At 52.4% G+C, this 26,452-nt stretch overlaps 8 protein-coding genes across 8 annotated transcripts; 3 read left to right on the forward strand and 5 right to left on the reverse strand.

Annotated features, from left to right (window-relative positions):
• Nucleotides 1-2,052: 2,052 nt before the first annotated feature.
• On the reverse strand, nucleotides 2,053-3,689 carry BGZ61DRAFT_464929 (uncharacterized protein; the record flags this gene model as incomplete). Its single annotated transcript, XM_046247520.1, has 3 exons — nucleotides 2,053-2,373; nucleotides 2,419-3,589; nucleotides 3,619-3,689. 3 exons carry the CDS (start codon nucleotides 3,687-3,689, stop codon nucleotides 2,053-2,055), a joined length of 1,563 nt encoding a protein of 520 aa, XP_046095897.1.
• Nucleotides 3,690-4,258: 569 nt separating this feature from the next.
• On the reverse strand, nucleotides 4,259-6,046 carry BGZ61DRAFT_464931 (uncharacterized protein). Its single transcript, XM_046247521.1, has 5 exons — nucleotides 5,746-6,046; nucleotides 5,456-5,694; nucleotides 5,145-5,395; nucleotides 4,690-5,089; nucleotides 4,259-4,639 (listed from the first exon to the last, which is right to left on the reverse strand). The coding sequence occupies exons 1-5, from the start codon at nucleotides 5,945-5,947 to the stop codon at nucleotides 4,487-4,489; spliced, it is 1,245 nt and encodes a 414-aa protein (XP_046095898.1). The 5' UTR covers nucleotides 5,948-6,046; the 3' UTR covers nucleotides 4,259-4,486.
• Nucleotides 6,047-8,802: 2,756 nt separating this feature from the next.
• Nucleotides 8,803-9,873, forward strand: BGZ61DRAFT_464934 (uncharacterized protein). The gene has a single exon (XM_046247522.1). It carries the CDS (start codon nucleotides 8,929-8,931, stop codon nucleotides 9,790-9,792), a length of 864 nt encoding a protein of 287 aa, XP_046095899.1. The 5' UTR covers nucleotides 8,803-8,928; the 3' UTR covers nucleotides 9,793-9,873.
• A 731-nt stretch (nucleotides 9,874-10,604) lies between these two features.
• BGZ61DRAFT_593909 (uncharacterized protein) lies at nucleotides 10,605-14,220 on the reverse strand (the record flags this gene model as incomplete). The annotated part of the gene is made up of 7 exons (XM_046256810.1): nucleotides 13,424-14,220; nucleotides 13,309-13,364; nucleotides 12,991-13,240; nucleotides 12,726-12,917; nucleotides 11,191-12,203; nucleotides 10,813-11,130; nucleotides 10,605-10,688 (listed from the first exon to the last, which is right to left on the reverse strand). Exons 1-7 carry the CDS (start codon nucleotides 13,737-13,739, stop codon nucleotides 10,605-10,607), a joined length of 2,229 nt encoding a protein of 742 aa, XP_046095900.1. The 5' UTR covers nucleotides 13,740-14,220.
• An 8,474-nt stretch (nucleotides 14,221-22,694) lies between these two features.
• BGZ61DRAFT_523432 (uncharacterized protein) lies at nucleotides 22,695-23,638 on the forward strand (the record flags this gene model as incomplete). Its single annotated transcript, XM_046252585.1, has 5 exons — nucleotides 22,695-22,772; nucleotides 22,856-22,963; nucleotides 23,002-23,316; nucleotides 23,362-23,394; nucleotides 23,438-23,638. 5 exons carry the CDS (start codon nucleotides 22,695-22,697, stop codon nucleotides 23,456-23,458), a joined length of 555 nt encoding a protein of 184 aa, XP_046095901.1. The 3' UTR covers nucleotides 23,459-23,638.
• On the reverse strand, nucleotides 23,407-23,638 carry BGZ61DRAFT_464947 (uncharacterized protein). Its single transcript, XM_046247523.1, has one exon. It carries the CDS (start codon nucleotides 23,610-23,612, stop codon nucleotides 23,451-23,453), a length of 162 nt encoding a protein of 53 aa, XP_046095902.1. The 5' UTR covers nucleotides 23,613-23,638; the 3' UTR covers nucleotides 23,407-23,450.
• Nucleotides 23,639-23,651: 13 nt separating this feature from the next.
• On the reverse strand, nucleotides 23,652-24,678 carry BGZ61DRAFT_464948 (uncharacterized protein). The gene is made up of 2 exons (XM_046247524.1): nucleotides 24,186-24,678; nucleotides 23,652-24,067 (listed from the first exon to the last, which is right to left on the reverse strand). The coding sequence occupies exon 2, from the start codon at nucleotides 23,975-23,977 to the stop codon at nucleotides 23,804-23,806; it is 174 nt and encodes a 57-aa protein (XP_046095903.1). The 5' UTR covers nucleotides 23,978-24,067; nucleotides 24,186-24,678; the 3' UTR covers nucleotides 23,652-23,803.
• Nucleotides 24,679-25,141: 463 nt separating this feature from the next.
• On the forward strand, nucleotides 25,142-26,036 carry BGZ61DRAFT_154768 (uncharacterized protein). The gene is made up of 2 exons (XM_046237400.1): nucleotides 25,142-25,475; nucleotides 25,550-26,036. Exons 1-2 carry the CDS (start codon nucleotides 25,279-25,281, stop codon nucleotides 25,773-25,775), a joined length of 423 nt encoding a protein of 140 aa, XP_046095904.1. The 5' UTR covers nucleotides 25,142-25,278; the 3' UTR covers nucleotides 25,776-26,036.
• The last annotated feature ends 416 nt before the right edge of the window (nucleotides 26,037-26,452 follow it).

The following is a 26,452-nucleotide window of genomic DNA, read 5'->3' on the forward strand; positions in this document are numbered from 1 at the left end:
CAGTCCGGATATTTCTATCCGAGCACCGTTGGGGCAAACCCAATATATTGCCGGTAACGGAGGAAGAAGCTACGCTTATAGCCAGCGTCGGGGATGACAGTAAGATCTGTGTGCCGGCCACGTTCATGTTCGTGCCTGGTATGCCGGTTGTGGTGACCATGAATATAAACCCAGGCCTCAAGCTCGTGAATGGCGCCAAGTATACAGCGCTAGAAGTTATACCAGACAGCAAAAGATTCCCAGGCTATCAAATCGCACCGAATATCATCCTCCACTTTGGACCACCTGCCGGCATCATCCTATCGTCCGAGTCAACCAAGAAGTTCGAATTTGATGAAATGCCACCAGGCACAATCCTGCTTACTCCAACGAGTGCCCAAATACCAATCGAAAAGAAGAAGAGGGTCAAGAAGAGGCCTTGGCAGAGGCATAATGTGAGCCGCCGAGGACTTCCCTGCACTGCGGCATTCGCATGCACCGATTACAAAATCCAAGGCGAAACCCTCCTCCAGATTGCGCTGGAGCTGCGAGGAACCGGGACAAAGCTGAACAACAAGACTGGACAACTCGAGCCACGAAAGTGCGATCCATATAGCCTGTATGTGCAGCTATCGCGGTGCAAATCGCTGGACGGTATTATATTGCTGTCAAAGGCGCGTGTGGAGGATATAGTCGGGAATAAAATACCACAGGAAATGTTTGATGGCGAGGCTAGGCTGGAGCAGTTGTGCGGGGGAACATTAAACGAGGCCCGGTTATCATTCTTGCACCCATCCGCACAATACGAGCAATAATATAGTTTATAATTTAGATAGCAAATCCAAGGAACAGTCAGGTATGTATTGATAGATGACGGGTGTTTTGTTCCGATTCCATTGCCCCCGTCGTTCTGGCTCTTTTACGCAGGGGACGATGATGCCCCCCGCCCGGAACGTCCGGTTCGCGTTCGATGACGATGATGACGTCTGAAGCGGGGTTCTCAGCACCAGACATCCACCAAAGACCCAACATCTCCGCCAAGTGGCTACCAGGTATTCCAAAAGTCATCAAGGAGATCAATGAGATTTTGAGAAAAATCAATCCACTGTTTCCTATATATATATTATATATTAAAAATCCGATAACTAACTATAATGTAATAGATTTCACCTAACTGAAGCAGAAGCAAGAATATCACAAAATGCACACGACAAGAGCAATGACATTATTATAAATTAAAAGCTCACGTGAATCTCACGTGATTCTTATCAGAACATCCCCAGCCAATGAAGACTTCTTTACACTTGATGTCGCGGGGAGGGAGGATTAGGACCATTAGAGGGACCCGGGTGTGGTATTAATCCGGGCCAACAAGAGGTGCAGTTGCGCTTCCGAATCGGGTAATGGAGATTTTGGGGGTGAAAAATCCCAGAGCTTAAGAAGACCTTTCGTACCGAAAGGCATTTTGACGGCGACAGTATCCTTGCCAGCAAGCATAAGCCAATCTAACTCAGTCTTGACAGCGACAGTATCCATGCCAGTAGCTGTGAACCAATCTGATGAGGCTATGGGAGCGACAGTATCCTCGTCAGAATCCACGAACCAGTCATGCGGCTTGATGGTTACACTATCCCTGTCAGCATCTGTGATCAATTCGATGGAGTTTTTAACCGCGACTGCATCCTTGCAGGATGAACCGCGATACTAATTCAACAAGCTACCCTATAGACATTCCACCCGTTGTCGTAAACTTCTCTCCGCAAGAGAGATAGCACGGCCTTCACAATGTGCGTCGTCCAGGGTACAGTCGCCTGAGCGGCCAATTACAGTCATGGACTACACCTAAGCTTGGGTGGTCTCGTCGCGTAAAATAAACTGCTCTCGCCTCCATCCAAACCACTTCGCCATTCTCTTGCCCATGGCTCGTAACATAACAGGATCAATCTTGGGAACAGGGTGAGGTTTATGAAAGACAATCTTGCCCTCCCCGTCAAGTTTCTTAAACGACACTAGCGACCCGCCGTTATTCCTCGCAGTGAATCCCGCATCTACCATAGCGTGAACGAACCTATCCTATAACACGTCCTTTACAACGTCGTCTTTCTCAGGGAACATCAAGAGAAATATGTCCAACGATTGCTTCGTCACTTTAATGGCGGTAGCTTCGAATACTGCGATAGATTCCGCTTGTGCACCTGGAGCGCTGTTATGTGCCGGCGTAATATCGTCTTTTTGTTTACCTCTTGTTTTTGTCTTTTCTGGGCGCGGGGCAATCGTTGTGGTCGCTGAACAGCTTTCGGCCCCGTCAAAGAAATTGGTTGCGGGTTGTGGGCTATCGGATTTCTGGATAGCAGCGAGAATTGCATCTTCTTCTCGCTGCTTGTCTTGCAGATACTATTCACTCAGATTTGCCGAAACGACTTCAAGAAGGCTATCGACCTCTGCCGGACCGAAAGCCGAGTCTTCAAAGTCTTTCCTGATTGCTCTTCTTATCGACTCCCAGAACTTCTCCAGAGCCGCGCGGAGCTCCTGGGACTGCGCAAGCCAGACAGAAGTCTTTGGACCTGTCGGTGTCTTTGCAAGATAGAAGTCCTTGAAAAGTGACATCCCGATGCCTTGGGGGTCGCCGAAATCTTCCACGTTACTACTCCTGGATCGTAGCCATCTCCAGACGTGTCTGTCTTCTGTCTCTTTGACCTCCTTAAACGTTCTCGCTGCATTCTGCGGTCTGTGGAAACGGACAGCCATGAGCATTTCATGGCAAGTCGCGAGATCCGAGAGCAGCTGGTAGATGACCTCATCCAGTCTAGCCCTCTCAGACGGGTTATTAGACATGTGCTCCTGCAGCATTGCGAAGAGCATGGAGTGATCAAACGTCCTTTGGTCGTCGGGCTTTGCGAGTAACTGGACCAGACACCAATAAAGGCGGTCATTAGCGAGGCACTCCTGTGTGTTGGCAGACTTCTTTTGGCGGAGGACGCCAATTGCATTGGGTAGTTTCGCACCAGGCTCAAAGATCCAGTGTTCCTGAAGCCCTGGAACGTACGGCAAGAGTTCCCGAAGGCAGCTGGCTCTGTATATGACCTGATTGACAAGGAGAAGCTCCAGGGCGCCGAGAGCTCGGTCGTAGGAGACCGGCAAGGTGGTGCCAGGATATGTGCTGTCGCGAAATCTCTCTCTCGCCGCGTCGACATGTCTGCACTCCATTTCAATCCAACGCCACAAATGGTGACTCCGCACCTTATAACGGATGCGTTGCGTAACCATCACACCTTTCTGGGTATCCGAGGCCTTCTTAAAGATCTCGGTTGCAAACATGAGCTTCAGATGCCGCCGTATGTATGTAGCATCGCACTGCAAGTACCAGAGATGATCTCCCGTTGCATCTAGTCGAGTCTTGGCGAGCGAGACCAAGTATTTACTGTCAAGTTCTGGCGGTGGCGAGAAGGCTTGGTTTGTGTGTGGAGTCCACTCCACCACTCCTGTCTCTCTAAACGCCGCGTTGCTGATGAGATTTATCCACTTGTCGATTCGAGGGGGTTGCGAGTTGTCGACGCCGTCAAGGATCTTCGCCACGATGCTGCAGAGAACTTCCATGAGGTACCCTGCGCTTCAAGAACCAACATTGCCCGGGGAAACCCAAGGGTATCAGCTCGATGGGCTGCCTTTTCTTCCCAGTCTACCAGAGATCCATATCTTTCTCTATACATAACAACAGATTTCGCCGAGAAGTCGACGTCAAAGAATCCAGCTGCCCAACTGAGAGTGAGTTGACTGCTATCGAACGCTGCCCAATGCTGAGGAGAATAGGCTGTCCTATAGTGCAACAAAGCAAAAAGAACCGCAGGATTAGTCTTCAAGACTTCCACGTTCAGCCAGGGCAGGAGGAGTTGGCGTCTCCGCTCCTGGCTCCTCGCATATGTGATAAGCATCTCGCGTAGGTAGGTGTATCGCGGGATAAGCCACTGCTTCTCTTCGAGGTCCGGAGCCGCCTCCTTCAACAAAGCCTCGCGCTTTGCTTGGCTTCGCTTTTTCCACCGACTCAGCAAGACATCAGCAAAGATATGCAGACGTTCTGTCAATGCGCCTCTCAGATCGTGAATCTGCTTCACGGTCGAGAGCACCCTACTGTACAATAACAATATGTCGCAGGGAAGGCATGATCTTCACGGCCTCAGGAAACCACTGCGTTAGTAATCCAGCTATATGCTTTAACTCTGCGGGATGGAGTACCCCGCACCACAGACAACCTCAGACATCAATCAATCAACACATTGCTGCTGCTTATCATATTCACTCTAACCCTTTAAGCACGCTCAGTGCGACACAACATCACTGGAGTAGAGTTGATTTTTCGGGCCCCACTTTGCAAGGGGTAGAGTTCGTTTTCGCGTCCGCCAATCATAGCTTTGCTAGATATTACATAAGGAGCGATACCAAGAGTACTTTCAACCTCGCTAGTCGCAGCTGCACAGCTTCTTACAAGAAGTTAACTCAATGCTTCTCTCTAGACAGGGCTTTCCAGTCCAGCCAGAGCCCTCTCCCACCACGGTGCGTACTCATCACGGCACCACCCAGCGAGTCGGTGTAGAGCAGCCATGATAGCATAGCATCCATGCGAAGAGTCCGTGGAACCAATCTGAATGCTCTCCCAGATAATCTGCGATACATTTAGCACACATATGGTGAAAAAAAGGTGAGAAACCCTACCAGCTTATCAGGTGTGCGCTGGGCAAAGTCAACACGCCAGTCAGCCCCATTTACAAAGATGAGAGGAAGCATAGGAAGGTTGTCGGGGTTGGCACGAGGCAAAGACTCGAGGTGTCGAAAGTGAGCGCGCACCCAGGCCCCAAGCTGGGCAGGACCAGCAACTCCGCCGCCAGTCGACTTCGGATTCTTGGTCTCGATGCTGATGGCTAGCGGCGTGTCTCGCTCGTCGGTCAGCTGAACATGGGCCACCCGGTTGTTTTCGTTACGGGCTTTGAATGTCTTGATGGCTGAGTAGAGCGATGAGTCTTCTCGCGGCTCGAAAAATATGCCGTAGTCGATCCTTACGTCAGTGATGAAGGGGTCGGGGTCGCGGAGGCCCGGGTAAATTCGACATTGCGTTCTATTAGTGAGAACAATTGTCAGCTCAGTCTCAGTCTGTTATTGGAGAGACATGCATGTTCTCATATGAGACGTCATCTTGCTCACCCTCGTAGAGGGCAACCTCCAGGAGCGGAGAATGAACGCTGTCGTTCCAGGTCGACTCGTGAGAGAGCCGGTCCTCGCATTCGGCCGTCCGGCGACGAATCATGCTTAGCCGCCTGTAGATGTACTCGTCATTGGCTTTGACACTTTCGTCTGTGGTGGGCGGCATGAACCAGCTCTCTAGCGGAGGATTGGGGAAGCTCTCCTGCGTCGTGATTCGAGCCTTGCACACTCAACCGTCAGTCATTGAATGCAAATTTCAAAGAAGATATATCTTACGCACCTTGATGCTATGAGGAATAGTAGGCCCATTGATCAAATGTGCAAGGTCTTGCATGAGCGGCGTGATGTGAGCTATACCCGCCGTCATCCTCTTCCGCTGAAGCGGATACTGCTTTGCATTGCGCAGCTCCAGTTCCCGCTTCCTGGGGCTCGACGATCCAGAGCTTATAGGAATTGACCTGCTAGATCCGCTCTCGGACGGTCCATAGCCTAGACTTGCATCTGAGAGACTCGCTGCTCCTAAGAGACCTGTCAGTGGCAAGCCTGGGATCAGCATTCAGTAGGTCGAACCTTTTTGACGTGGCGTGGCGTCCAGATCTGGTGCCGAATCCCTCGTCCTGGGCTTCTTGGGGCTTCCTGGGCGCGACATGATCCCGATGTCGAAGTTGTCGTCCTCCCAGTCATCGGGGTTGACTTCCTCGATTTGGCGTATCCAACCCTCGACGAACGTGGTGGTAGGATCAGCCACAGAATCCCCTTCAAGATACCACATGAGCTAAAAACAGCTGAGAAGAGCGAGCCTGCGTATGTTGTGCGATAGCTGGGAAGGTGTAAGCGGTATAACGTGTCAAAGGATGGCGCGGAATCGCGAATGTTTTTGTTTAGAATCTGGTATTTTGCGGTCGGTGGGGCAACATTGGACCGGGGTCTATTCCAGGTAGTGGGATTGCGCAGCCGGCCAATTACACAGACAAGGGCAAGCCCCGCAATCTCATCAGCACCAGCTCCAGGGTAGGTAAGGTAAGGATTTTATTTCGCCCGGGGGGACACACCCCAGAGGGCCTTTGCGCTAAGCTATTTTCGTTTCGTACAGTTCTTCCATAATCACCCGAAGCCCCAAAATTTCACTTTTACTAACTGGTCCAATCTGGTGTATATGCCGTGACAGGCCTGCTTGAAGGCCAATTTCCCCAAGTGTTCAGCATCCTATCCTCAGCAGCTGAAGCCCGGTCTGTCAAAATGAGACTGTATGATGTTAGTAGGATTCAATCTGAATAGTTAGTGTGCCTGAGGCTTCTGGTCCATGTCAAGCCTCCCCGTTGCAATGGCAAATTTGATCGTCGCCCGTACTGCCCGCATGTCTGGTGCCCATTTGTCATCGTCAGACGCTGCCTTTCCTCCCAAGAAGAACGAGAGGTTTCCCATCTTTGCTTGTGGGCATTTCAGCATGCCTTCCCGTTGCTTTGTCCACTTTGTGCATCTGAATAGAAAATGTTTAACTGTCTCGGATGCTTGACCACATTCGCACATATCCGATTCTACTGCGCCGATGTTGTGCAGAAAGCTGTTTAGTCTTGCCATTCCGGTGCGGAGCTGGATCAGCACATCTGCTTCTTTCCTCTTCAGCAGGTCATATATAGTACGGGTATGCTTGCCAGGGAGTGCCATGTCTATCGTCGTCGAGTATTTCCCAGCTCTTCCTGGCGGCATTCTTGTTTGCTGCTGCTTGGTTATGACTAGTCTTATCCTCGTGGATCTTGCTTGATACAGTGGTATATCTGGTCTGCAGTCTCTTTCAGTGGCCCGCCGGGCTGCTGCTTTGGCTTTTGGTCCTAGTGCGAAGTCTTCTTCGCCTGCTGGAACCCACATCATCTGGAGAGAGTTGCCCTCGTCTTCAAGGCGCCCGACATGGTCGTAGATTTGCCGAATGGCCTGTTGGCCGGATTGTTGACGCGGCCGCCGTATGGCTTCTAGTGCGGAACGGTTGCTCGTCACGACGGTTATAGTCCGTCGACGCAGTCCGAGTGGCATGCATCTCAGCGCCATCTCTATAGCTCCCAGCTCGGCTATGTATAGGTTCAGCTCCTCCGTCGACCCAAGAGTGATGGAGTAGCTGGCCACTAGTTCGTCGGCATTGTTGAGGGCCGTATCTCGTACGACACCTCCCATGCCTACCATGCCCTCTCTCTGCGAGGAGCAGGTGGCAATGACTATGCCATCCACCCTCTTTGCTTCTTCCACCGCTCTCTCCCGGTCACGGTCGCACGACACCGGGATACGGTCTCTCCATGGCGGTAACGCGTACTCCCGAATGATCTCTATTCGTTCAGTGGCTGTTTCCCCTTGTACTTGAGCAATCCTCTGCATCGGCGACACGAATCGGCGACACACTTTCATCACCTTCAGTGTCGCCAACGGGTGTGTCCTGGGAAGGGTCCGGAGGTTGATCCAGAACCTTGTTGCTGCTTGCGCATGCCGTTCTTGCACCGGTTGGATGCTAGCTTCGGCCTCTGCCACCGCCGTTGCGACGGTCCGGAAAGCTCCCGTGATCGCCTGTGCTCCGATCATCTGTGCCTTGTCCAGCCAAGCAGCTTCTCTAATGCCACATGAGTGCGCCCACACGCTGGACGCATAGTCCATGGTGGGAGCTACTGTTGCTACGAACAGTTGTCTCGCCGTCCGCGGTGACAGCATCTTCAGTCTTCTCAGACACATAGCAGCCGAGAGCCCCTTTGCAGCGGCTCTAGCTATGTGTTCCTTGTACCGCAGTTTCGCGTCCACGACCACTCCCAGGATCTTGGCGCTCGCCTTGGGCTTGACTACTTTTCCTTTGATCATGAACGGTTTGTCGCTGGTACGCGCGGCGTTTCGAGTGAAATGCACGATGGCCGTTTTGTCTCCGTTGAACGTCGCACCGCTCCGTCTTTCCCAGCCCAGTGCTTCGTCTATAATTGATTGGATGCCGGCTCGATTCTCCTCCGCTGTTGATCCCACCACCCAGGCTGAGTAGTCGTCCACGAATGCCATCGAACCACCTTTTGCGTTGATTCTTCTCTGCACCAAATCTGCATTGAAGAACAGGAACAACACCGGCGACAGCGGTGATCCTTGCGGGAGACCTGCCTGTGGCAGCTCCCGTAGCTGCGACGTGTGTCCATTTACCACCACGGTGGCCATTCGTCCAGAGCAGAAGGCGTCAATCCATCTCACCAGTCCATCAGGTATGCCTCTCGCCTTCAGCCTCTCCAGGAGTCGTTCTTTGAACACTCCGTTGTAAGCGCCTTTGACGTCGAAACTGATCAGACTGAGCACCCTGCCGGCCCTCCATGCCTTATAGATCTGCTCCTGCAGCAGAACCAGTGCTTGTTCGGCTGACCTTCGCTTCCTTGCCCCGAAGTGGTTTGCGGGCAGCAATCCATAGCTTTCCTACGGAAGGCTATATCAAGGACTGGGTCAAAACGCATTTTCCCTTGATTTTCGTTGATATAGGGACCCCACCCCGGCCATGCCGCCGCCCCCCTTTTTTTTTTCGATATTGATTACCCGTAGGGTCTTACTAAGTGGCGGAGCCACTTAGTAAGACCCTACGGGTAATCAATATCGAAAAACACCCTACTACCGCATGAAATTCAAATTAATGTGTGAGGAGCTGTCTGTAGGCGAACGGCCACGTAACCACTCGTCCGCCCTCGAACGGTCCCGCAGGCATCATGTCTCGTTTCCAAACACATCCGGAATCTATTATCGTCCGCTATGGCCCCAACTCTTCTGTACTGCCCCGGCAGGGCCCGTACTCAGCATGCCACGATCTTACGGGATAACCCTACTTGGGTCTCCTGTCCGTATTGTGGTAGCCTCCTAGCCGATGAGTCCTCTGCCGCTCCCTCTGACGATGACTTCGAAGAAGTGGACTTCGAGAACCTACCCGATCGAACCCGAAAAGCCTTTACAGCGACCGAACGCCCTCAGCCGGCACTATACGCCTCAAACACAGAGTCGCAAGCGGTGTCTACTCATCGGGCCGGCGTAACCGCTTTCTCCTCTGCTCTCCGAGAAGCGGAAAAAGCCCGTCAGACCAGTATTCGGAACGATAAAAGCAAGGCTGAACAGAGCAGTACGGAGCTTGTACAACCCCGTAAAATCGGAATATCCTTACATTTATACGCCGGGAATTACTGTACGGCCGAGTCTGGTGGTATCGAGACTCTAGAGTGGTTCGACGTCATGGCTGTACACAGGTTTCCGATAGCCGTACAGTTCAGTACGGCCCTGGAAGCAGACACGCACCAGCAATTGATGTCCGCTATCATGAAACGATTCTTTTCGAACTCGGGGGAGTGGGCGAAGCTAGTGGAACGGGAGTGGACAGCCATTCCTATCGATGGAAAGCCATCGAGCCTGAACTTAAATGTCCGGTTCTGCGAGGCAGCGTACGAGTCCACTCAGCTCTGGGCGTTCCTGTTACAAACAGGACTTCTACCTCGATCGGAAATCCGCTTACACCTGCGCACTGGTGTCTCAGCGAACCAACCAGAACGGGACGAAAAGGTTAGCACGAAGGGGAAAAGGACGGTACTAGCCCAGCCGCGACGACGCAAACGTGATCAGGGCTCCTAATAGTGCAGACCACTTAGACTATTAGTGCAGACTGCAGATCAGGGCAGGGAATACGGACGCCCGGTGTGGACGCTAAGTACGCTAGGTTGTTGGCATGGTGTTACAAAACCAGGGTACCCATGATTGTTGCTGTGCCAACCATTTTGTTTTGGATATTTCTGATCAATTCACTGGTACGATCCGGATCAACAAGGCTCGTTTCAAGGGGCGCATCATCCTAGTCGTCAATCCATGAACGCCCGTCGTGGATTGATTATTGATCTTGGATTGTAGTCTGCACTAATAGTGTAAATGGTCTGCACTATTAGGAGCCCTGAACGTGATACGTCCGAGGCACTCGCTAGTATTACGGTCAAGACCGAGAAAGGGTCTACTTCAACAGCCAAACGAATCAAAACGGAAGCGGATGGGTCAGTACAGAAGATCAACCAGAAAGTAGCCATACCGGTCAAGACCAAGGCTGGCGGGTCAACTCAACAGGAGTTAGTCAAGGCGGAGGTGAACGAGCCTGTCCAAGCGGTTAAGGCCCAGGACGGAATCGACAAGCCCGTTCAGCACATATCTGAAGGAGGTGGCACAGACGATGGTTGCAAAGATCCATGTGGGGATGACACTCTGCCGGCCGACCCCTTCGCAGTATTCAAGGGTACACGTTCACACGCGAAAGCTTCCGAACAAGACGGCATGGAGACTATAAACCTCGCTGGATAGCTAGTCCCGAGCTGACCCGGTTTCTGAATTTATATCCCATTGATTGCCGGAGTCTTCCGTACCTCCACGTACATGCCCGTCCAGATCAAATCCCCGTGTCCTTAAGGCGTCCTCGAGATGTTGAATACCCCCGGTTGGCGGCTCCTGAAGCTGTAATCGGGGGTTACCTCTAGATTTATGGTGATCTTCGAGTTTTTCCCGTAAGTAAACGTACGAGCGATAAAGAGGAATCTCGACACCATTAACATAACGCGGTTCGCCCCCCTCCCAAGCCGAACGGCTAAGTACGGACTTGCAAAGCGCTAATACCTCGGCAGAGAGATATAACGATAGATCAAACGATCTATGACCAAGAAGCTCTTCCATCTCCTCTAGAACGGTCGGAATGATTGGCTGCCCGTAATCCTCCGTACTGGACTGTTCGGGATGGTGAAAGAGGACGTACGGGACCCCAGGAACAACATGAGGTCGGTTCGACTGTTTGCGGATGTAATGGTTATTCCATACCCGTACAAAGGCGCGCAGGTCCGTATCTAAAGGTTCCATATATATATATAGAAGGGCAATCTGGTCGTAGACATGGCTTGGTTCGAAAAGCCCGATTGTGTGTAGGGTCCCGAAGACAGTCTGTACGGGTTAGTACGGCGCCGTTCGGGGACGCTCGGAAGCGCTCCAGAGTGTGCTTACCCGCCAAAACTGCGAACGGCCCTTACAAAGGCGATTCCACCAGCTCTCGATCTTGACGTTGTGGATGCTCTTGCCGTACACAAAACAGTCCTTAAACTGAATTGGTACAGCCTCGCCCGTGAGTGGTTGTACCCGCTCGCGCCCAGTTTGACTCGAGTGGTACCAATGGAGGCCAGCAACAACCGGAGTTTCCTTCCCACGATCAGCCCGTATAATCCGAGGCGTAAAGCCAAGTTCGCGAACGACCGAGAGATATTGAAGCCCAACGCCGATGGACGTGTGCGTACTAAAGCCAACGAAAAACCAAGGGATATATCTCGAGTAGGCGTCAATCCCAGCGTAGATCTCAAAGCCGTACGGCTTTAATTTGTCGTACGCATCGATAGACCAGATAAAATTTGGCCCGGGGCAGGTCCAGCCCGTACGGCGCCGTCTGAACTCGTCCAACCGGTCCCGGAAGCTCCGTTGATGGACTTCTTTATAGGCAGAGTAGAGGACATCTCGGCTTGCAGATAATCCTTGTTGGCGCAGTTCCGTTCGGAGGTATTCGCGCCCGTACCCTACCAAACGGCGTGTAGGATCAACCGCCTGGGTGATACGATCGATGGCTTGTTCTCGTAGGGTAATGTTTTCTTCCCGAGTATGCCGCTTCCGGAGGCCCATCTCTTGACGTAGCCGTACGAGGCCTTCGTGGGTAATAGAAAACCCCTCGGATTGTAGTACTTGGAGTAGTCGATTGTCCGTAAGGTAGTGTTCGAAGAAGTGAAAGCGTAAACGGTCCCGTAGGGTATCGTTCACTTCCGTACGGCCCTCACGTCGGAGTCCCCAAAGTCGAAGAAATCGCTTCAAGACAGTTTCGGAAGCAGAAACGTTCAGGTCCGTCCGGAGCCATTCGCATATGGCCGCGTTTGTCCAGCGCAGTTGCCATTGCACACGGATTTGTTCTCGGTAGGGCTCAAGATTGATCCTTTGTCGCGGCATTGAATCGGCGTGCTCGGGGTCGCTCGGGGTCGCTATTGAACGTTTTAGAGCGCATAGGGGCGTATAGAAGATATTTCGATAGATAAATAATCAAATGTTGCAACAGAATCAAATGCAGAAGGAAAGAGAGAAATAGCGAGCGTAAGGTCCATTATTAGCCCGTACGGGAGCGAGTCCCCTCGTACGGAGCCGGACTATCTAACCACCGAAAGAACAAAACGGTCATGATCAGGAGCTCACTCTCCCGACCAGGCCCGTTCGTCTCATCTGAAATGTTTTCCCCGGAGTCTAAATAAAGCAAATGGCGCTGTACAGATGCTCACATATCCCGAGTGCATCCCGTACAGACGAAAACGGGAGGTCACAAAACCTTTGAGACGTGATGCCGACCGACCTGTACGAAGCCAAACGGGGCCGTTCGCGGGTATCCTGTCCTGAACGCCAACGAAAATGACTTAATCAGAATCGGAATCATCTAGGAAAAGTTAGCCTTCCGCTTAGAGCTATACGAGCCTACATACGCCCGTACAGGGGTGGGACGCGGATGTACATACCAGTCTCCTCCTCAAGATTGTCAGCGATCTGGTAGAAGACGTCCGCGAGCCTACGGAGGCCCTTAGGGGGAACGGTACGGATGGCGTCGAGAATGTCATTGTCGTCGTCCAAGGCCCTACGCTTACGGCCGCGGCCGGCTGTGGTCTTACGTCCCCGCTTCTTTCCCTTAGGCTTAGCATCTCCGTCCTTGACTAAAATATTGTCAGAACGGGAGCGAGAGCGCGCGAGAGCTGGGGGAGCGGGGACAAACGGGGGCGTACGTACTATAGAGTGTGCAGCGCTTGGCCGCGGAGTTATAGCGACAGTTGGCACAGGCGCCGTTGATCTGAACGCAGCAGTCGAACGGGCCAAAGCCCCTCTGGCACGGGCCGCACGCGTCCGTTCCGGACCGAAAGTTGCCGTACAGATGGTGGAAGGCCGCATCACAATTGGTGCCCCGCTTAAGGTTGAGAGTGGTGTAGAAAGTGGCACCGTCCGCGCCCGGATGGGTACGGACGCCCATGACGCGCTTGATCTGACGTGAGCGTGAGCGTATGTTATTACACGATGCTGTACGCCTACAGACGGAAGCAAATGACAAACCTCGAAGTAGTTCTGGGCGAGTGTACGAACGGCGGCGGAAACATTCTTCGAGACGTCTAGCGCACGGGTCAGAGCGGGCGTGAGTGGGCAAAAGCGGGTAAGAACAGGAGCGTACGCTTAAGAGCCCAGGCGGTCAACTGCTCGCCAACAGCCTCGTCTGGCTGGCTATCCTCAAGCTCCGCGTTCGGGAGCCGATGGCCCTGAACGCGAGTGTCCGGGGGCTTCCAGCTAGGATGGTTGGGGGGTACCCAGGGCTGGAAGTCGGATAGCTCCGAGCAGGCGCGTTCGCTCTCATTCGAGGCCAAATTGCTTCCGTTCGGGGCTTGATTTGCAGGATCGGAAGCGTTCGGGGCCAGAGTGGTTCCAGACGTGCCCTTTCCACCCTTTCCACCCTTTCCGCCCTTACCGGCCTGACTAAGTCCACGAGGCATTGTCGTTCGGAGGTGTTTGGGGGTGTTTGGGGGTATTCGGGCGCGTTTGGGAGCGGAGCCGGATGGAAAATTGTACGAAAATGGCCATCGACAAACCGGGGCTGTACGCGAATGTTAGTAGTATGGCGCCGAATTGGTGGTGAAAAAATGGGTAAATTGCGAATGAAGTTGAGATGGAGGCCGGAATGAGCCGTACGAGACCGTACGAGACTTGAATTTCGCGGGGAAGGTGGGGCAAAAATAGTTTTGGGCAACTGCGGAAACTGTTGAAAAGGCCAGAACAAGAACCAGAACAAAGGCTAGGCAGGCGCCCGGGCACATGACTGCTGGGCAAGGGAGTAGGCCAGCCGACCGGTCGTAATTAAGCGCCCGCACGGAAGCGATCGCGATAGCCCATTTCTTGACGGTTCAGAACGCGAAAAAGACGCCGCGTATTGACCTGATCGCTCCCGTTCGGCTGGCGTATGCAGCAAGAGGGTATTGTATGGGCGCGGGGTGGAAATGCAGTGGTCGGGGTAGTCCTACCTGGTCGATTGAATTTGCTACCCATAATTCCTAAGATTAAGGCGATTCTATTGGCTAGCGCTTAACTGGGACTAGCGGCTCGTATCTAGCAAGTGCTGGTCCGTGCCCACGGCTACCGTGGATCTATCCAAAAAATCGTTTTGACCTAGTCCTTGATATAGCCTTCCGTAAGTAAACCCGAGTAAGCGAAGGGGTTTTGCTTTGCTTGGTTGAAGACCGTCTTTGCTTTACTTGGTTGTTACGTAATCAACCAATCCCAACCAACCAAGTCAAGTAACTTGGTTGTTGGACACACTGGCTCCACGAAGGGATGTGATACGATTGCTAGAGTGGCGATTCGAAACACTTCTCGAAATCTCATTATCTTCTTTATTACTTTTGAAATACCCGGTAGCCGCTTGGCGGAGATTCAGGCCTTTGGTGGATGTCTGAAGTTGCGAACCCCGCTCCAGACGTCATTGTCGTCATGGAAGGCGAGCCGGATGTTCCGGGCGGGGGATATCATCGTCCCCTGCGTAAAAGGACCAGAACGACAAGGGCATTGGAGTCCGAGCAGCAAAAAGGCGATATGGAATGGCAGGAGGAGGAGAGCAGTGAGGGAGCTCTGAGTCATACGCGAACTAAGAAAAGAACCACGCCTAAGGCAGCTGGCAGCATGACCGAGGCGATCCAGGGTTTGAAACGACTCCTGGAACAGGATTTCAATCAAAGAATGGAAGCAATGAAGGCAGAGTTTCAGCTCGAGTTTACAAAACTTAGCGACCGCATGGCTGAGGAAGTCACTAGGACCACGGCCCAGATGGCGCAAGAATTGTCACAGGCTCGAGAGCAGCTCACCCTGGTTTGCAGCGAGTTGGAGCAGACCCGGCTACAGCTGGACACCTTGACCAATGCTCATGCAGCAAGATCGCCTAGCCAGACATATGCAGATGCTGCCAGAATGACGCCTGCTAGTATCACCACTCAAACTCCATCCACGGTTCGATCAGCAACCCCGGAACCGGTGTTCTGCACAGTAGACACATCTAGGGTGCCCGAGGATCATATCGGAGATGCTACACCAGCAGTGCTTCGCAGGACCATTGAACAGGAAATGCGAACATCTAGCGACCAACCTAGTTGGCGATGTGTTGCAGTGACCAGAGATGGACGAAATACCAACCGCCTGAGGGTCATCGGTAGGAACGAGGAAGAACTGAAGAAGATCAAGACCATTATTGAGGTCAAGAAGGCTCCAGGTGCGAGAGTCCTTCGTGACCAACTGTATCCAGTCAAAGTTGACAATATCAACCGTACCGCCGTTCTGGACCAGGAAGGCAAGGTCCTTCCTGGAGCAATGGAAGCCTTGGGCCAAGAGAATGAAGTCCAGATTGCCAAGATGGCCTGGTTGAGTCGCAAGGATAACGCAAAGGCATATGGATCCATGGTGGTATACCTCACCAAAAACAGCGATGCCAGGAGACTCTTACAGGAACGCTACTTCCTTGCAGCCGGTGAATCGGCTTATACCAGCATGTTCGAGCGGAGAACCGGACCGATACAATGCTACAACTGCCAGGAGCTTGGCCACAAGGCCTTCTCGTGCAGCAAGAATCGGGTATGTGCGAGGTGCGCTGCCGAAGGCCACCATCATCGTGAGTGCCAGACGCAGGTACCCAAGTGCGTACCCTGTGGTGGACCGCACGAGTCGTTCAGTCGAAGCTGCCCGAAACTCTACCCTACTCGGCATGAGTAGGATATTCCAGGTAATTCAACTTAATGTAAGAAAACAGGACACGGTACACGAGAGCCTAATGAACGATACGCGACTCCAAGATTTTGCAGTTGTGGCGGTCCAAGAACCACAGGCATGGAAAAGTGACGGCAAACTATTAACAGTCCCTATGGGGCATCCCAGATGGATTAAAATGGTCCCTACGATTTGGAGAGATGGCAGATGGCCGATCCGGAGCATGTTGTGGGTGAATAGGGACTTGGAGGCCAACCAAGTACCAATACAGTCCCCGGACTTGACAGCAGCAGCCATACGACTCCCGGACCGAATAATGTTAGTTGTGTCAGTGTATGTGCCGGGACGCAAGCCCCAGGCTCTTCGAAATACATGCCATACCCTGCACCGGGTGATCCTCGACCTCAGGAGCAGGACAGGGATGGCGGTGGACGTCATACTGGCCGGAGATTTTAATCAACACGACCGGCTTTGGGGAGGAGACGATGTGGCCTTAGCAAGGCAAGGCGAGGCCGAACCGATCATCGACCTCATGAACGAACACGGTCTTTGCAGCCTGCTCCCGAGAGGCACAAAGACATGGCAAGGCCCCGACAAGGAAAGCACAATCGACCTGATGCTGGCGACGGCGGAGGTGGCAGACGGAATGGTGACGTGCTCCATACACCCGACAGAACACGGATCGGACCACCGGGCGATCCAAACGACGTTCGATCTCGCGATGCCTGATCGGATTGTCACGGAAAGACTGTTGTTCAAGAATGCACCATGGACAGCAATCAGAACCAAGGTGGAGGACAATCTCCAAGAGCTCCCCTGGACTGTCGGCGTGCAGGAACAGACAGACCAGTTAATGAGGGTCATCCTCGAAGCGATCCACGAGCTGACGCCCCGTGCACAACCAGTACCGTACGCGAAGTGTTGGTGGACGAAGGATTTGACAAGACTTCGGCGGGTGTACACGTTATGGCGGAATCAGGCTAGGGCACAGCGGCGAGCAGGCCAGGTGAGGCCCGACCTGGAAGGACGGGCCAAGGAAGCATCCAAGGAGTACCATGATGCCATTCGGAAACAGAAGAAACTGCACTGGGACGAATTCCTGGCAGAAGATGTCAACATATGGAAGGCGGCTACGTACTTGAAACCCGGAATATGCGCTATGGACGACAGAGTGCCCCCTTTGAAGAGACAAGACGGCTCCACCACGGTAGATAGGGTGGAGCAGGCAGAGGAGCTGCTCAGCACGTTCTTCCCGCCGTTGCCGGCCAGGATTGAAGATGAAGGCGACCGACCGCAACGGACGGAAGTGCACATGCCAGACCTCACCATGGAGGAAGTTGAACAAAAAGTGCTAGCAGCGAAACCTTGGAAAGCGCCTGGAGAGGATGGTCTGCCAGCAATGGTGTGGAAACAGCTTTGGCCAGTGGTTAGATACCGAGTCTTGCACCTCTTCGACACATCCCTCAAGGATGGTGCGGTACCCCACCAGTGGAGGAGTGCGAAGATCATCCCGCTAAAGAAAGCAGACAAGGGAGACTACACAGTGGCCAAAGCATGGAGACCGATATCGCTGCTGTCGACACTGGGCAAGATACTCGAGGCAGTCGTTGCAGAGCGGATATCCTATGTAGTGGAAAGCTATGGATTGCTGCCCGCAAACCACTTCGGGGCAAGGAAGCGAAGGTCAGCCGAACAAGCACTGGTTCTGCTGCAGGAGCAGATCTATAAGGCATGGAGGGCCGGCAGGGTGCTCAGTCTGATCAGTTTCGACGTCAAAGGCGCTTACAACGGAGTGTTCAAAGAACGACTCCTGGAGAGGCTGAAGGCGAGAGGCATACCTGATGGACTGGTGAGATGGATTGACGCCTTCTGCTCTGGACGAATGGCCACCGTGGTGGTAAATGGACACACGTCGCAGCTACGGGAGCTGCCACAGGCAGGTCTCCCGCAAGGATCACCGCTGTCGCCGGTGTTGTTCCTGTTCTTCAATGCAGATTTGGTGCAGAGAAGAATCAACGCAAAAGGTGGTTCGATGGCATTCGTGGACGACTACTCAGCCTGGGTGGTGGGATCAACAGCGGAGGAGAATCGAGCCGGCATCCAATCAATTATAGACGAAGCACTGGGCTGGGAAAGACGGAGCGGTGCGACGTTCAACGGAGACAAAACGGCCATCGTGCATTTCACTCGAAACGCCGCGCGTACCAGCGACAAACCGTTCATGATCAAAGGAAAAGTAGTCAAGCCCAAGGCGAGCGCCAAGATCCTGGGAGTGGTCGTGGACGCGAAACTGCGGTACAAGGAACACATAGCTAGAGCCGCTGCAAAGGGGCTCTCGGCTGCTATGTGTCTGAGAAGACTGAAGATGCTGTCACCGCGGACGGCGAGACAACTGTTCGTAGCAACAGTAGCTCCCACCATGGACTATGCGTCCAGCGTGTGGGCGCACTCATGTGGCATTAGAGAAGCTGCTTGGCTGGACAAGGCACAGATGATCGGAGCACAGGCGATCACGGGAGCTTTCCGGACCGTCGCAACGGCGGTGGCAGAGGCCGAAGCTAGCATCCAACCGGTGCAAGAACGGCATGCGCAAGCAGCAACAAGGTTCTGGATCAACCTCCGGACCCTTCCCAGGACACACCCGTTGGCGACACTGAAGGTGATGAAAGTGTGTCGCCGATTCGTGTCGCCGATGCAGAGGATTGCTCAAGTACAAGGGGAAACAGCCACTGAACGAATAGAGATCATTCGGGAGTACGCGTTACCGCCATGGAGAGACCGTATCCCGGTGTCGTGCGACCGTGACCGGGAGAGAGCGGTGGAAGAAGCAAAGAGGGTGGATGGCATAGTCATTGCCACCTGCTCCTCGCAGAGAGAGGGCATGGTAGGCATGGGAGGTGTCGTACGAGATACGGCCCTCAACAATGCCGACGAACTAGTGGCCAGCTACTCCATCACTCTTGGGTCGACGGAGGAGCTGAACCTATACATAGCCGAGCTGGGAGCTATAGAGATGGCGCTGAGATGCATGCCACTCGGACTGCGTCGACGGACTATAACCGTCGTGACGAGCAACCGTTCCGCACTAGAAGCCATACGGCGGCCGCGTCAACAATCCGGCCAACAGGCCATTCGGCAAATCTACGACCATGTCGGGCGCCTTGAAGACGAGGGCAACTCTCTCCAGATGATGTGGGTTCCAGCAGGCGAAGAAGACTTCGCACTAGGACCAAAAGCCAAAGCAGCAGCCCGGCGGGCCACTGAAAGAGACTGCAGACCAGATATACCACTGTATCAAGCAAGATCCACGAGGATAAGACTAGTCATAACCAAGCAGCAGCAAACAAGAATGCCGCCAGGAAGAGCTGGGAAATACTCGACGACGATAGACATGGCACTCCCTGGCAAGCATACCCGTACTATATATGACCTGCTGAAGAGGAAAGAAGCAGATGTGCTGATCCAGCTCCGCACCGGAATGGCAAGACTAAACAGCTTTCTGCACAACATCGGCGCAGTAGAATCGGATATGTGCGAATGTGGTCAAGCATCCGAGACAGTTAAACATTTTCTATTCAGATGCACAAAGTGGACAAAGCAACGGGAAGGCATGCTGAAATGCCCACAAGCAAAGATGGGAAACCTCTCGTTCTTCTTGGGAGGAAAGGCAGCGTCTGACGATGACAAATGGGCACCAGACATGCGGGCAGTACGGGCGACGATCAAATTTGCCATTGCAACGGGGAGGCTTGACATGGACCAGAAGCCTCAGGCACACTAACTATTCAGATTGAATCCTACTAACATCATACAGTCTCATTTTGACAGACCGGGCTTCAGCTGCTGAGGATAGGATGCTGAACACTTGGGGAAATTGGCCTTCAAGCAGGCCTGTCACGGCATATACACCAGATTGGACCAGTTAGTAAAAGTGAAATTTTGGGGCTTCGGGTGATTATGGAAGAACTGTACGAAACGAAAATAGCTTAGCGCAAAGGCCCTCTGGGGTGTGTCCCCCCGGGCGAAATAAAATCCTTACCTTACCTTACCTTGGTTGTTGGACACACTGGATCCATCATGAATATGAATATGAATAACGTACATGATAAGCGAATTGTCACGGGCCAGGGCCCATATCCTTGCGGCTGTGCCGCAAGACGTACGAGGCTCGTGCGCGCCAGGGACGGGAAATCGTTCCACAGCTCAGGGGCATTTGGGAACTTCTTTCTTTCTTCTTTATCTTTGATGTAAATAGCATCCTGGACTAGATAGCTGGAATCCAGCTACTAGAGGCCGTTCACACAGTATAGGTGGGACACTCGCTTGTTTGGGACATTCGCTTATCATGTACGTTATCACTTTAGCGCGTGATATCACAATACGCAAGTTGTTGGATGATGACCCTGTATGACGAAACCTCGGATAGATTGATATCCTGACCTTATGTTAGATTGTGGCTGTGTATTGCATCAAGGAGGTTGTTCAGGTATCAGAATACTGGGATATCTGCATCTATGACTGAAGATGACGATAAAACCCCACTCTGGAGGAATATGGAGATGGGAGTCAACGAGAAAAGAAGAACAACCAAACATATCATCAAGAATTGATTTACATTTATCTGGCTATCCCGAATCTTCACTAAAGACACACCGCGTATCCAACACCTTAGTCAGAAGGGGGGGTATAATAACCCCTCTTCCGGCCGATCCGGATGACCGGCACAAGTAATCATCAACATCATCATCACTGTATTGATCCCTATTTATCATATTGAATTGACCGTAACGGATCCATCACAAGTCTGGAATATGATCAATTGTTGGAACATGACCCTGTATAACGAAACCTCTGATAGATTGATATCCGGACCTTATGTTGGAGAGAGACCCTGTACAAGGAAACCTTCATTAGATTGATATCCGGACCTTAGTCATGAAGGGGGTCATATAACCCCTCTTCCGGCTGATCCGGATGACCCGGATCGATCATCACGATAATCATCATCAATTGAATACTATGAATTGACCGTATCGGATCCATCATTAGATTGTGGCTGTGTATTGCATCAAGGAGGTTATTCAGGTATCAGAATACTGGGATATCTGCATCTATGACTGAAGATAACAATAAAACCCCACTCTGGAGGAACATGGAGACGGGAGTCAACGAGAACAAAAAACATCAAGAACAACCAAACATATCATCAAGAATTGATCTACATTTATCTGGCTATCCCGAATCTTCACTAAAGACACACCGCGTATCCAACACCTTAGTCAGAAGGGGGGGTATGATAACCCCTCTTCCGGCCGATCCGGATGACGAGGACAAGTAATCAAAAACATCATCACTGTATTGATCCTTATCCATTTGATCGAATTGACCGTAACGGATCCATCAACTTGTCAAAACGCCTTATATCACACATCACACGCTACTAGTCGAAGGTACTCCGTCCATAGCGTCTCTCATTCTTAAGCCCTGCCACACCAACCCATCTTCTACGTTTTGCCATACTACAGTGGGTTGCAAAAAGTTCTGATCCAACCCGTCGTACTGTTCACCACAGGGAAACTAGACCCAATTTTTCAACGCTGCTGTTAGCCCCGTTCTTCTACCCTCGACTCCATCTGTGCGTATCACTGGATTTACCTTTTAGTGCGTGTTTGTATATCATAAGAGGAGCGGGAATACTCCTAGTACGGAGACATGGTTCAAAAGTCCTGGCCAGAGAAAAAAGCAATGATTTTGAGTATGACCACTCCCAACCAGCTGGAGTGACTTTGACCGCTGAAGATATAGAGGCTTGGCGACACGGCTGCCTGTTTCAGACGCTGGTTCGGATGACCCTGCTTCCATTTCTATGATCGGCCCAATTGTTATTGTTAAGAGGTCAACGATGTGTGCATTGATGATTATCACTAGCTAGCTAGGCGAGGGAATTGGAGCCTGTATGAGGTCCCGGCTGCCTGAGGCCACAGCCGCCGTAGGCGGCCGTGGGCTTCCTTCAACAGTTATCTCGAGGATTTCCAGCGAGGGCGAGGGGGGGGGGGCGCCGGGCGCCGGGCGCCGGGGCGGGCACTGCGGCTGGTGCCCCAGGTGAACTTTTCGGGTGTCTGTAGGGGGCGCAACGACACGCCGTAAATTAGCGCTAAAAACCGGTGGGGGAATTTTGCAGCGAAAGCCCTGTCCGGGAAAGATGCGGGCTTGGTTCTGCCACGTCGCATACTGATGGCCTCAATAATGCAGGAGGCCTTTCAGGTGAAGAAGTTGAATAAGATAACGGATGAGCCTCTGTGAACTGTCAGAACATGAGGCCGACGGCAAGTAACATTGTACGGATAATTGCAGGGCCTACATTTGCAATGACTTCCGCTCCATCGAATCGCGTCGACCACTTATAGGAGATGGCGTGCTGTATCCTGCATAGACATGTGATTAACAAAGTAATACGTCAATGCGAGTGGTGCATGTGCAAAATGAGGAAAATCACGTCAACCGCATAAAACGATGCAAGAAACAGCTTAGTGAAAACATGTCGTGTCCACCGGCTGCAAGACACCTCAATCCGCAGTTCAATATTGTTGGTAACTGCTCAGCTACTCAGAAGGCAGCATTGTAGTAGCTCTAACTTGTGCAAGAATCACTATAGGTAGTGGTTCAAATCCAGGTGAACTGACGCCAAACAGTCTTAACAAATGCGAGAATTTGTCGACCGCATCAAAGGTCTTGCGGTCATAGCCACCGGGGGCGGTACTTTCGCCGAGCCGCTCGTTGTCAGCTTTTCTTCAGGGGCCGCCGGATAAAGTACAGCCCATGGCTGGTGGAGGGCTGCGGAGCATAGTCATGATCGCAGTAGCTAGCACGGCCTGAAGGCAAATCAGCCTCGAGGGAAGGGAAAGCGGACGGCCACGGCCGGGACGGAGAATCGAGCTGGGACAGAGTACTGGGAGGCTGTGGCCTGGAAGTGAGTCTGCCCTGGGGTTCTTGGGATGGCTGGACTAGGACCGAGTCATCGGCATGCGTCTGGAAGGGCAGCCTGGGCCAATGCGTGAAGTTGGTCGGCATCAAAGCAGTTCCAAGATCTTGAACGGTACACGTTCGACCACGGTGATACAGGTCCATTTTCATCGGCAATCGAGAGACATCGGCGATCAATCTGGAAGGCAAAGAAACCCGGGCCGGAGTGGTTTCTTTGTGTCGTCTTGTGAGGACCTGTACTTCCTGGGGTGGAGATTCGCTCTTCCTGGCCTTGGACTTGCGACCCAGGATGACTTCGTAGCCGTCGCACACATGGCCGTCCTGTTCGCATCGAAGGCAGTGAGGCTTCCCTTCATCGCACTTGAGATGGCGGATTCTATTTAGCGCAAATTAGCAATGTCACCGCGGATTCCTGGGGTAAGTTGCTGCCAAGGATCACGAACTTGCTATTGATTCCCAGTTAGCGGATTCCATCATGTAATGGGGAAGACAATTGTTTGCTTGGTGTACCATGTTTTACAGCCAGTTCTCACTCTGGGGGCCTTTGCCCTCGTCCACTTCTTGGGCTTTTCCTTGACAGTTGACATCATTACATGGTTTTTGTCGGTCGGGTTGGATATTATACCTGCATCCATGGAACGTTGTCTGGAGCATATTTCTTTTAATAAATATCCCGGCCATGTTCCATCAGCGCATCTCCAGTAGTTGCATAAAGGCAATTGCCACTTAACCGGACCTAGTGAGGCTGTGCTGCCCTGACATGTGTCTAGTAATACGTCCTGTCACGCTCGAAGCCCCGTTCCGTCTCCCCCTGGCATGTAACATACTACGGGAGCAAAATCTGGCCACAGTGGTGGCTGGGGCGCTTTTGCGCACCTAGGATATTACCGTCCAGTCGGGAGTACATTGGGAGTCTTTGGGGCAGAAGCTTTGAATTTATCAGTGCCTCTCTTGTTGGTACCGCCCGACAGCCCACATCCAGGTGTTGTGGCCTTTTCATCTCGTCTCAGAGGCTCCACGACTTGGGGAATCTGACTCCACTTGCGCACAAGGGCCTCTGATTCCGGATCATGGCACCGCCAATGTAACGGTAAGCATGATGGACTGTTGGTCTACACGTCAAAGCGGAGGGAGGGTATTCGAGATCCGAAGAGTCGCCTCAACCATCCACCTTGTCAATGCACGGGCTACATTGCTAACACTTCTAGCGCCGGAATCCCCCGGTTCATTTTGTCAGGTCTCCACTCCAGACTAACCTGCAAGTGGAAAAATGATTTTTGCGCAGCCACTCGCCCGCTCCAGGGGAAGCAGTTCAAATGAATAGAGACACCAACTGGGCTTTTCGAGCTTCTGCCTAACGAGCTTATCCTATACCTAGCTACTCTATTGCCAATCACGGACGTTTTATCTTGAAACGTGCAACCATAATCTCATGCCCGCGTTAGCCCAACGCATTGATCCGCCCCAGTACCTCCAACGCGCCGCTCCCTTCACTAACAGCCATGATTTATTGGAGATAATGGCGACACATGGTGCATTGCTGGGAACGCGACTGGTCTAGAGCGATCTTGGCATGAGCTCGGCCTCGCACTGCCTCACAAGCCACGCAAGCTGACGTATTGGTTCGAAACCCCTGGAAAACCAGTTGCTGCCCAACATGAACGGGTAGCGTAGCATGGAGCAGAGAAACGGGATCTCTTGGCGATCTCTTGGCAAATAACGAAAGGGAGAAGAGGGGGGGGCCATAAGGGGCGCCGCATGATTCCATGCCCATCTGCCGACCGTAGCTCGGAAAATACTTACTACCTAAGGTCCAGGGTAAGTTTAAACCCAGCCGACAAGTAACCCTGCAGCAGCACCCACGCTAAACCTAGAGCGCGAGGTTGAAAGGAGTCAAATGTGGGCAGAGGGCTTCGTAATCAGAATAATTGCCAAGCAATCAGCTAAGCCACTAAAGAACAGTGCTAAACCCGCCATAGGTCCGTAACCTGGTGTTGTTTCACCAGCCGCCCTCTTTCTTGGACTAAGATCTGCATCTAATGGTTGATCCTAAAGAGCGTTCTTTGTCGCCGTCACCTAAGCTACTATAAGCTAAATTTCCTAACCCGTCGCCGTTTTAACGATCCCGACCGGCCCGACCAGCCCCGGACCTGACGTTACCTGTGTGCCAACGGACAGACAAAGGTGCCGACATCCGTCAACGTTTCCCGCGAAGCACACAAGGTCAAAAATTACAGCAACACAATGACACATAAAGGCCCGCCTTAGTCTCTCCCCTCCTTTCCCTTCTTCTCCGCGAGAATGTTCCCCCAGCACAAGATGGCGGGTTCAGGGATACGTTTCGCTCTCAGCGCACGAGGCGGCCACATCTCAATCCGTTTGCTCTTCTCTTACGCCTTTGACTGGCTGTTTCTCATCGTCGTCGCTGCCATCGCTGCCTTGCTCGGGCGGATCGAGCCTAAAAAACGGCCATTCTCCCTCGTCGACCCCGACATCTCGTTCGTCCCCCCCTTGCGTCTGTCTGATGCAACTTTCTTCAGGGCACTTACGGCTAACGTCGACTCGAAAACAGATTTCCTTTCACAGAGCACGAGACCGTTCCTTCCTTCTTACTGCTCATCCTCTGCGCCGTGGTCCCAATTTGCATCATTGCCTATCGTCTCCATCATCTTCGTGCCTGGCCCAACCGTGCCCAAAGACACTCCCAAGACATTGATATGGAAGCTAAAGCTCTGGGAGCTCCACGTGGGTTGGCTGGGTCTTGCGTTAGCTCTTGTGTCAGCATGGTTCTTCACTGAGGGTATGAAAAACATGTACGGCAAGCCTCGCCCTGACTTGCTCTCGCGATGCGAACCCGACACCGAGAACGCCCAAAAATACGTCGTTGGAGGGTTTGCCGGCGAAAGCATGAACGGCCACCTGTTCTCGGTAGGGTTGCCTCGAGGTAAATTACTAGGAGGTAAATTACTAAAACCCCTAGGTAAATGACGGTCATAAACTCGACGTTTATGACCGTCATTTATCACGTGCTTCCAAGCACTATTTGGTGACTACGGAAAGGCGTCGGCGGAATGATATACGCACATACAGTCCGGTGCATTGCTATTCGTCGGGGATGAGGTACCGATCACACCAAAATTTGCTGTGCCGGGTACAATAGGTCCATACCCACTGCAACATCCCCGTGTTCGTTTCTTCGCCAAAACTCCCAGATTTGCTACTTCAATATGATAGTATCATATATCTCGAAAGTCAACCTATTTACATTTCGACATGAATAACAGACTCTACCTCTGCATCCGTGCCTGCAGCTACAAAAATGCAGTCCTGGAAGTCGTCCTCGAGCTCTAAGAGCTTTTTCACGTCAGCCGAAGTTTCCTCAGGGGTCACAACAACTCATGGTCGTCCCCTGCTCCAACCCCTTTTGGGATACTCACTAAACCCAGTTAGGAAGGAGGTTTATGACGGTAAATTA

This window comes from Ilyonectria robusta (genome assembly GCF_021365365.1).
Source record: "Ilyonectria robusta strain PMI_751 chromosome Unknown BGZ61scaffold_39, whole genome shotgun sequence".
NCBI lineage: Eukaryota > Fungi > Ascomycota > Sordariomycetes > Hypocreales > Nectriaceae > Ilyonectria > Ilyonectria robusta.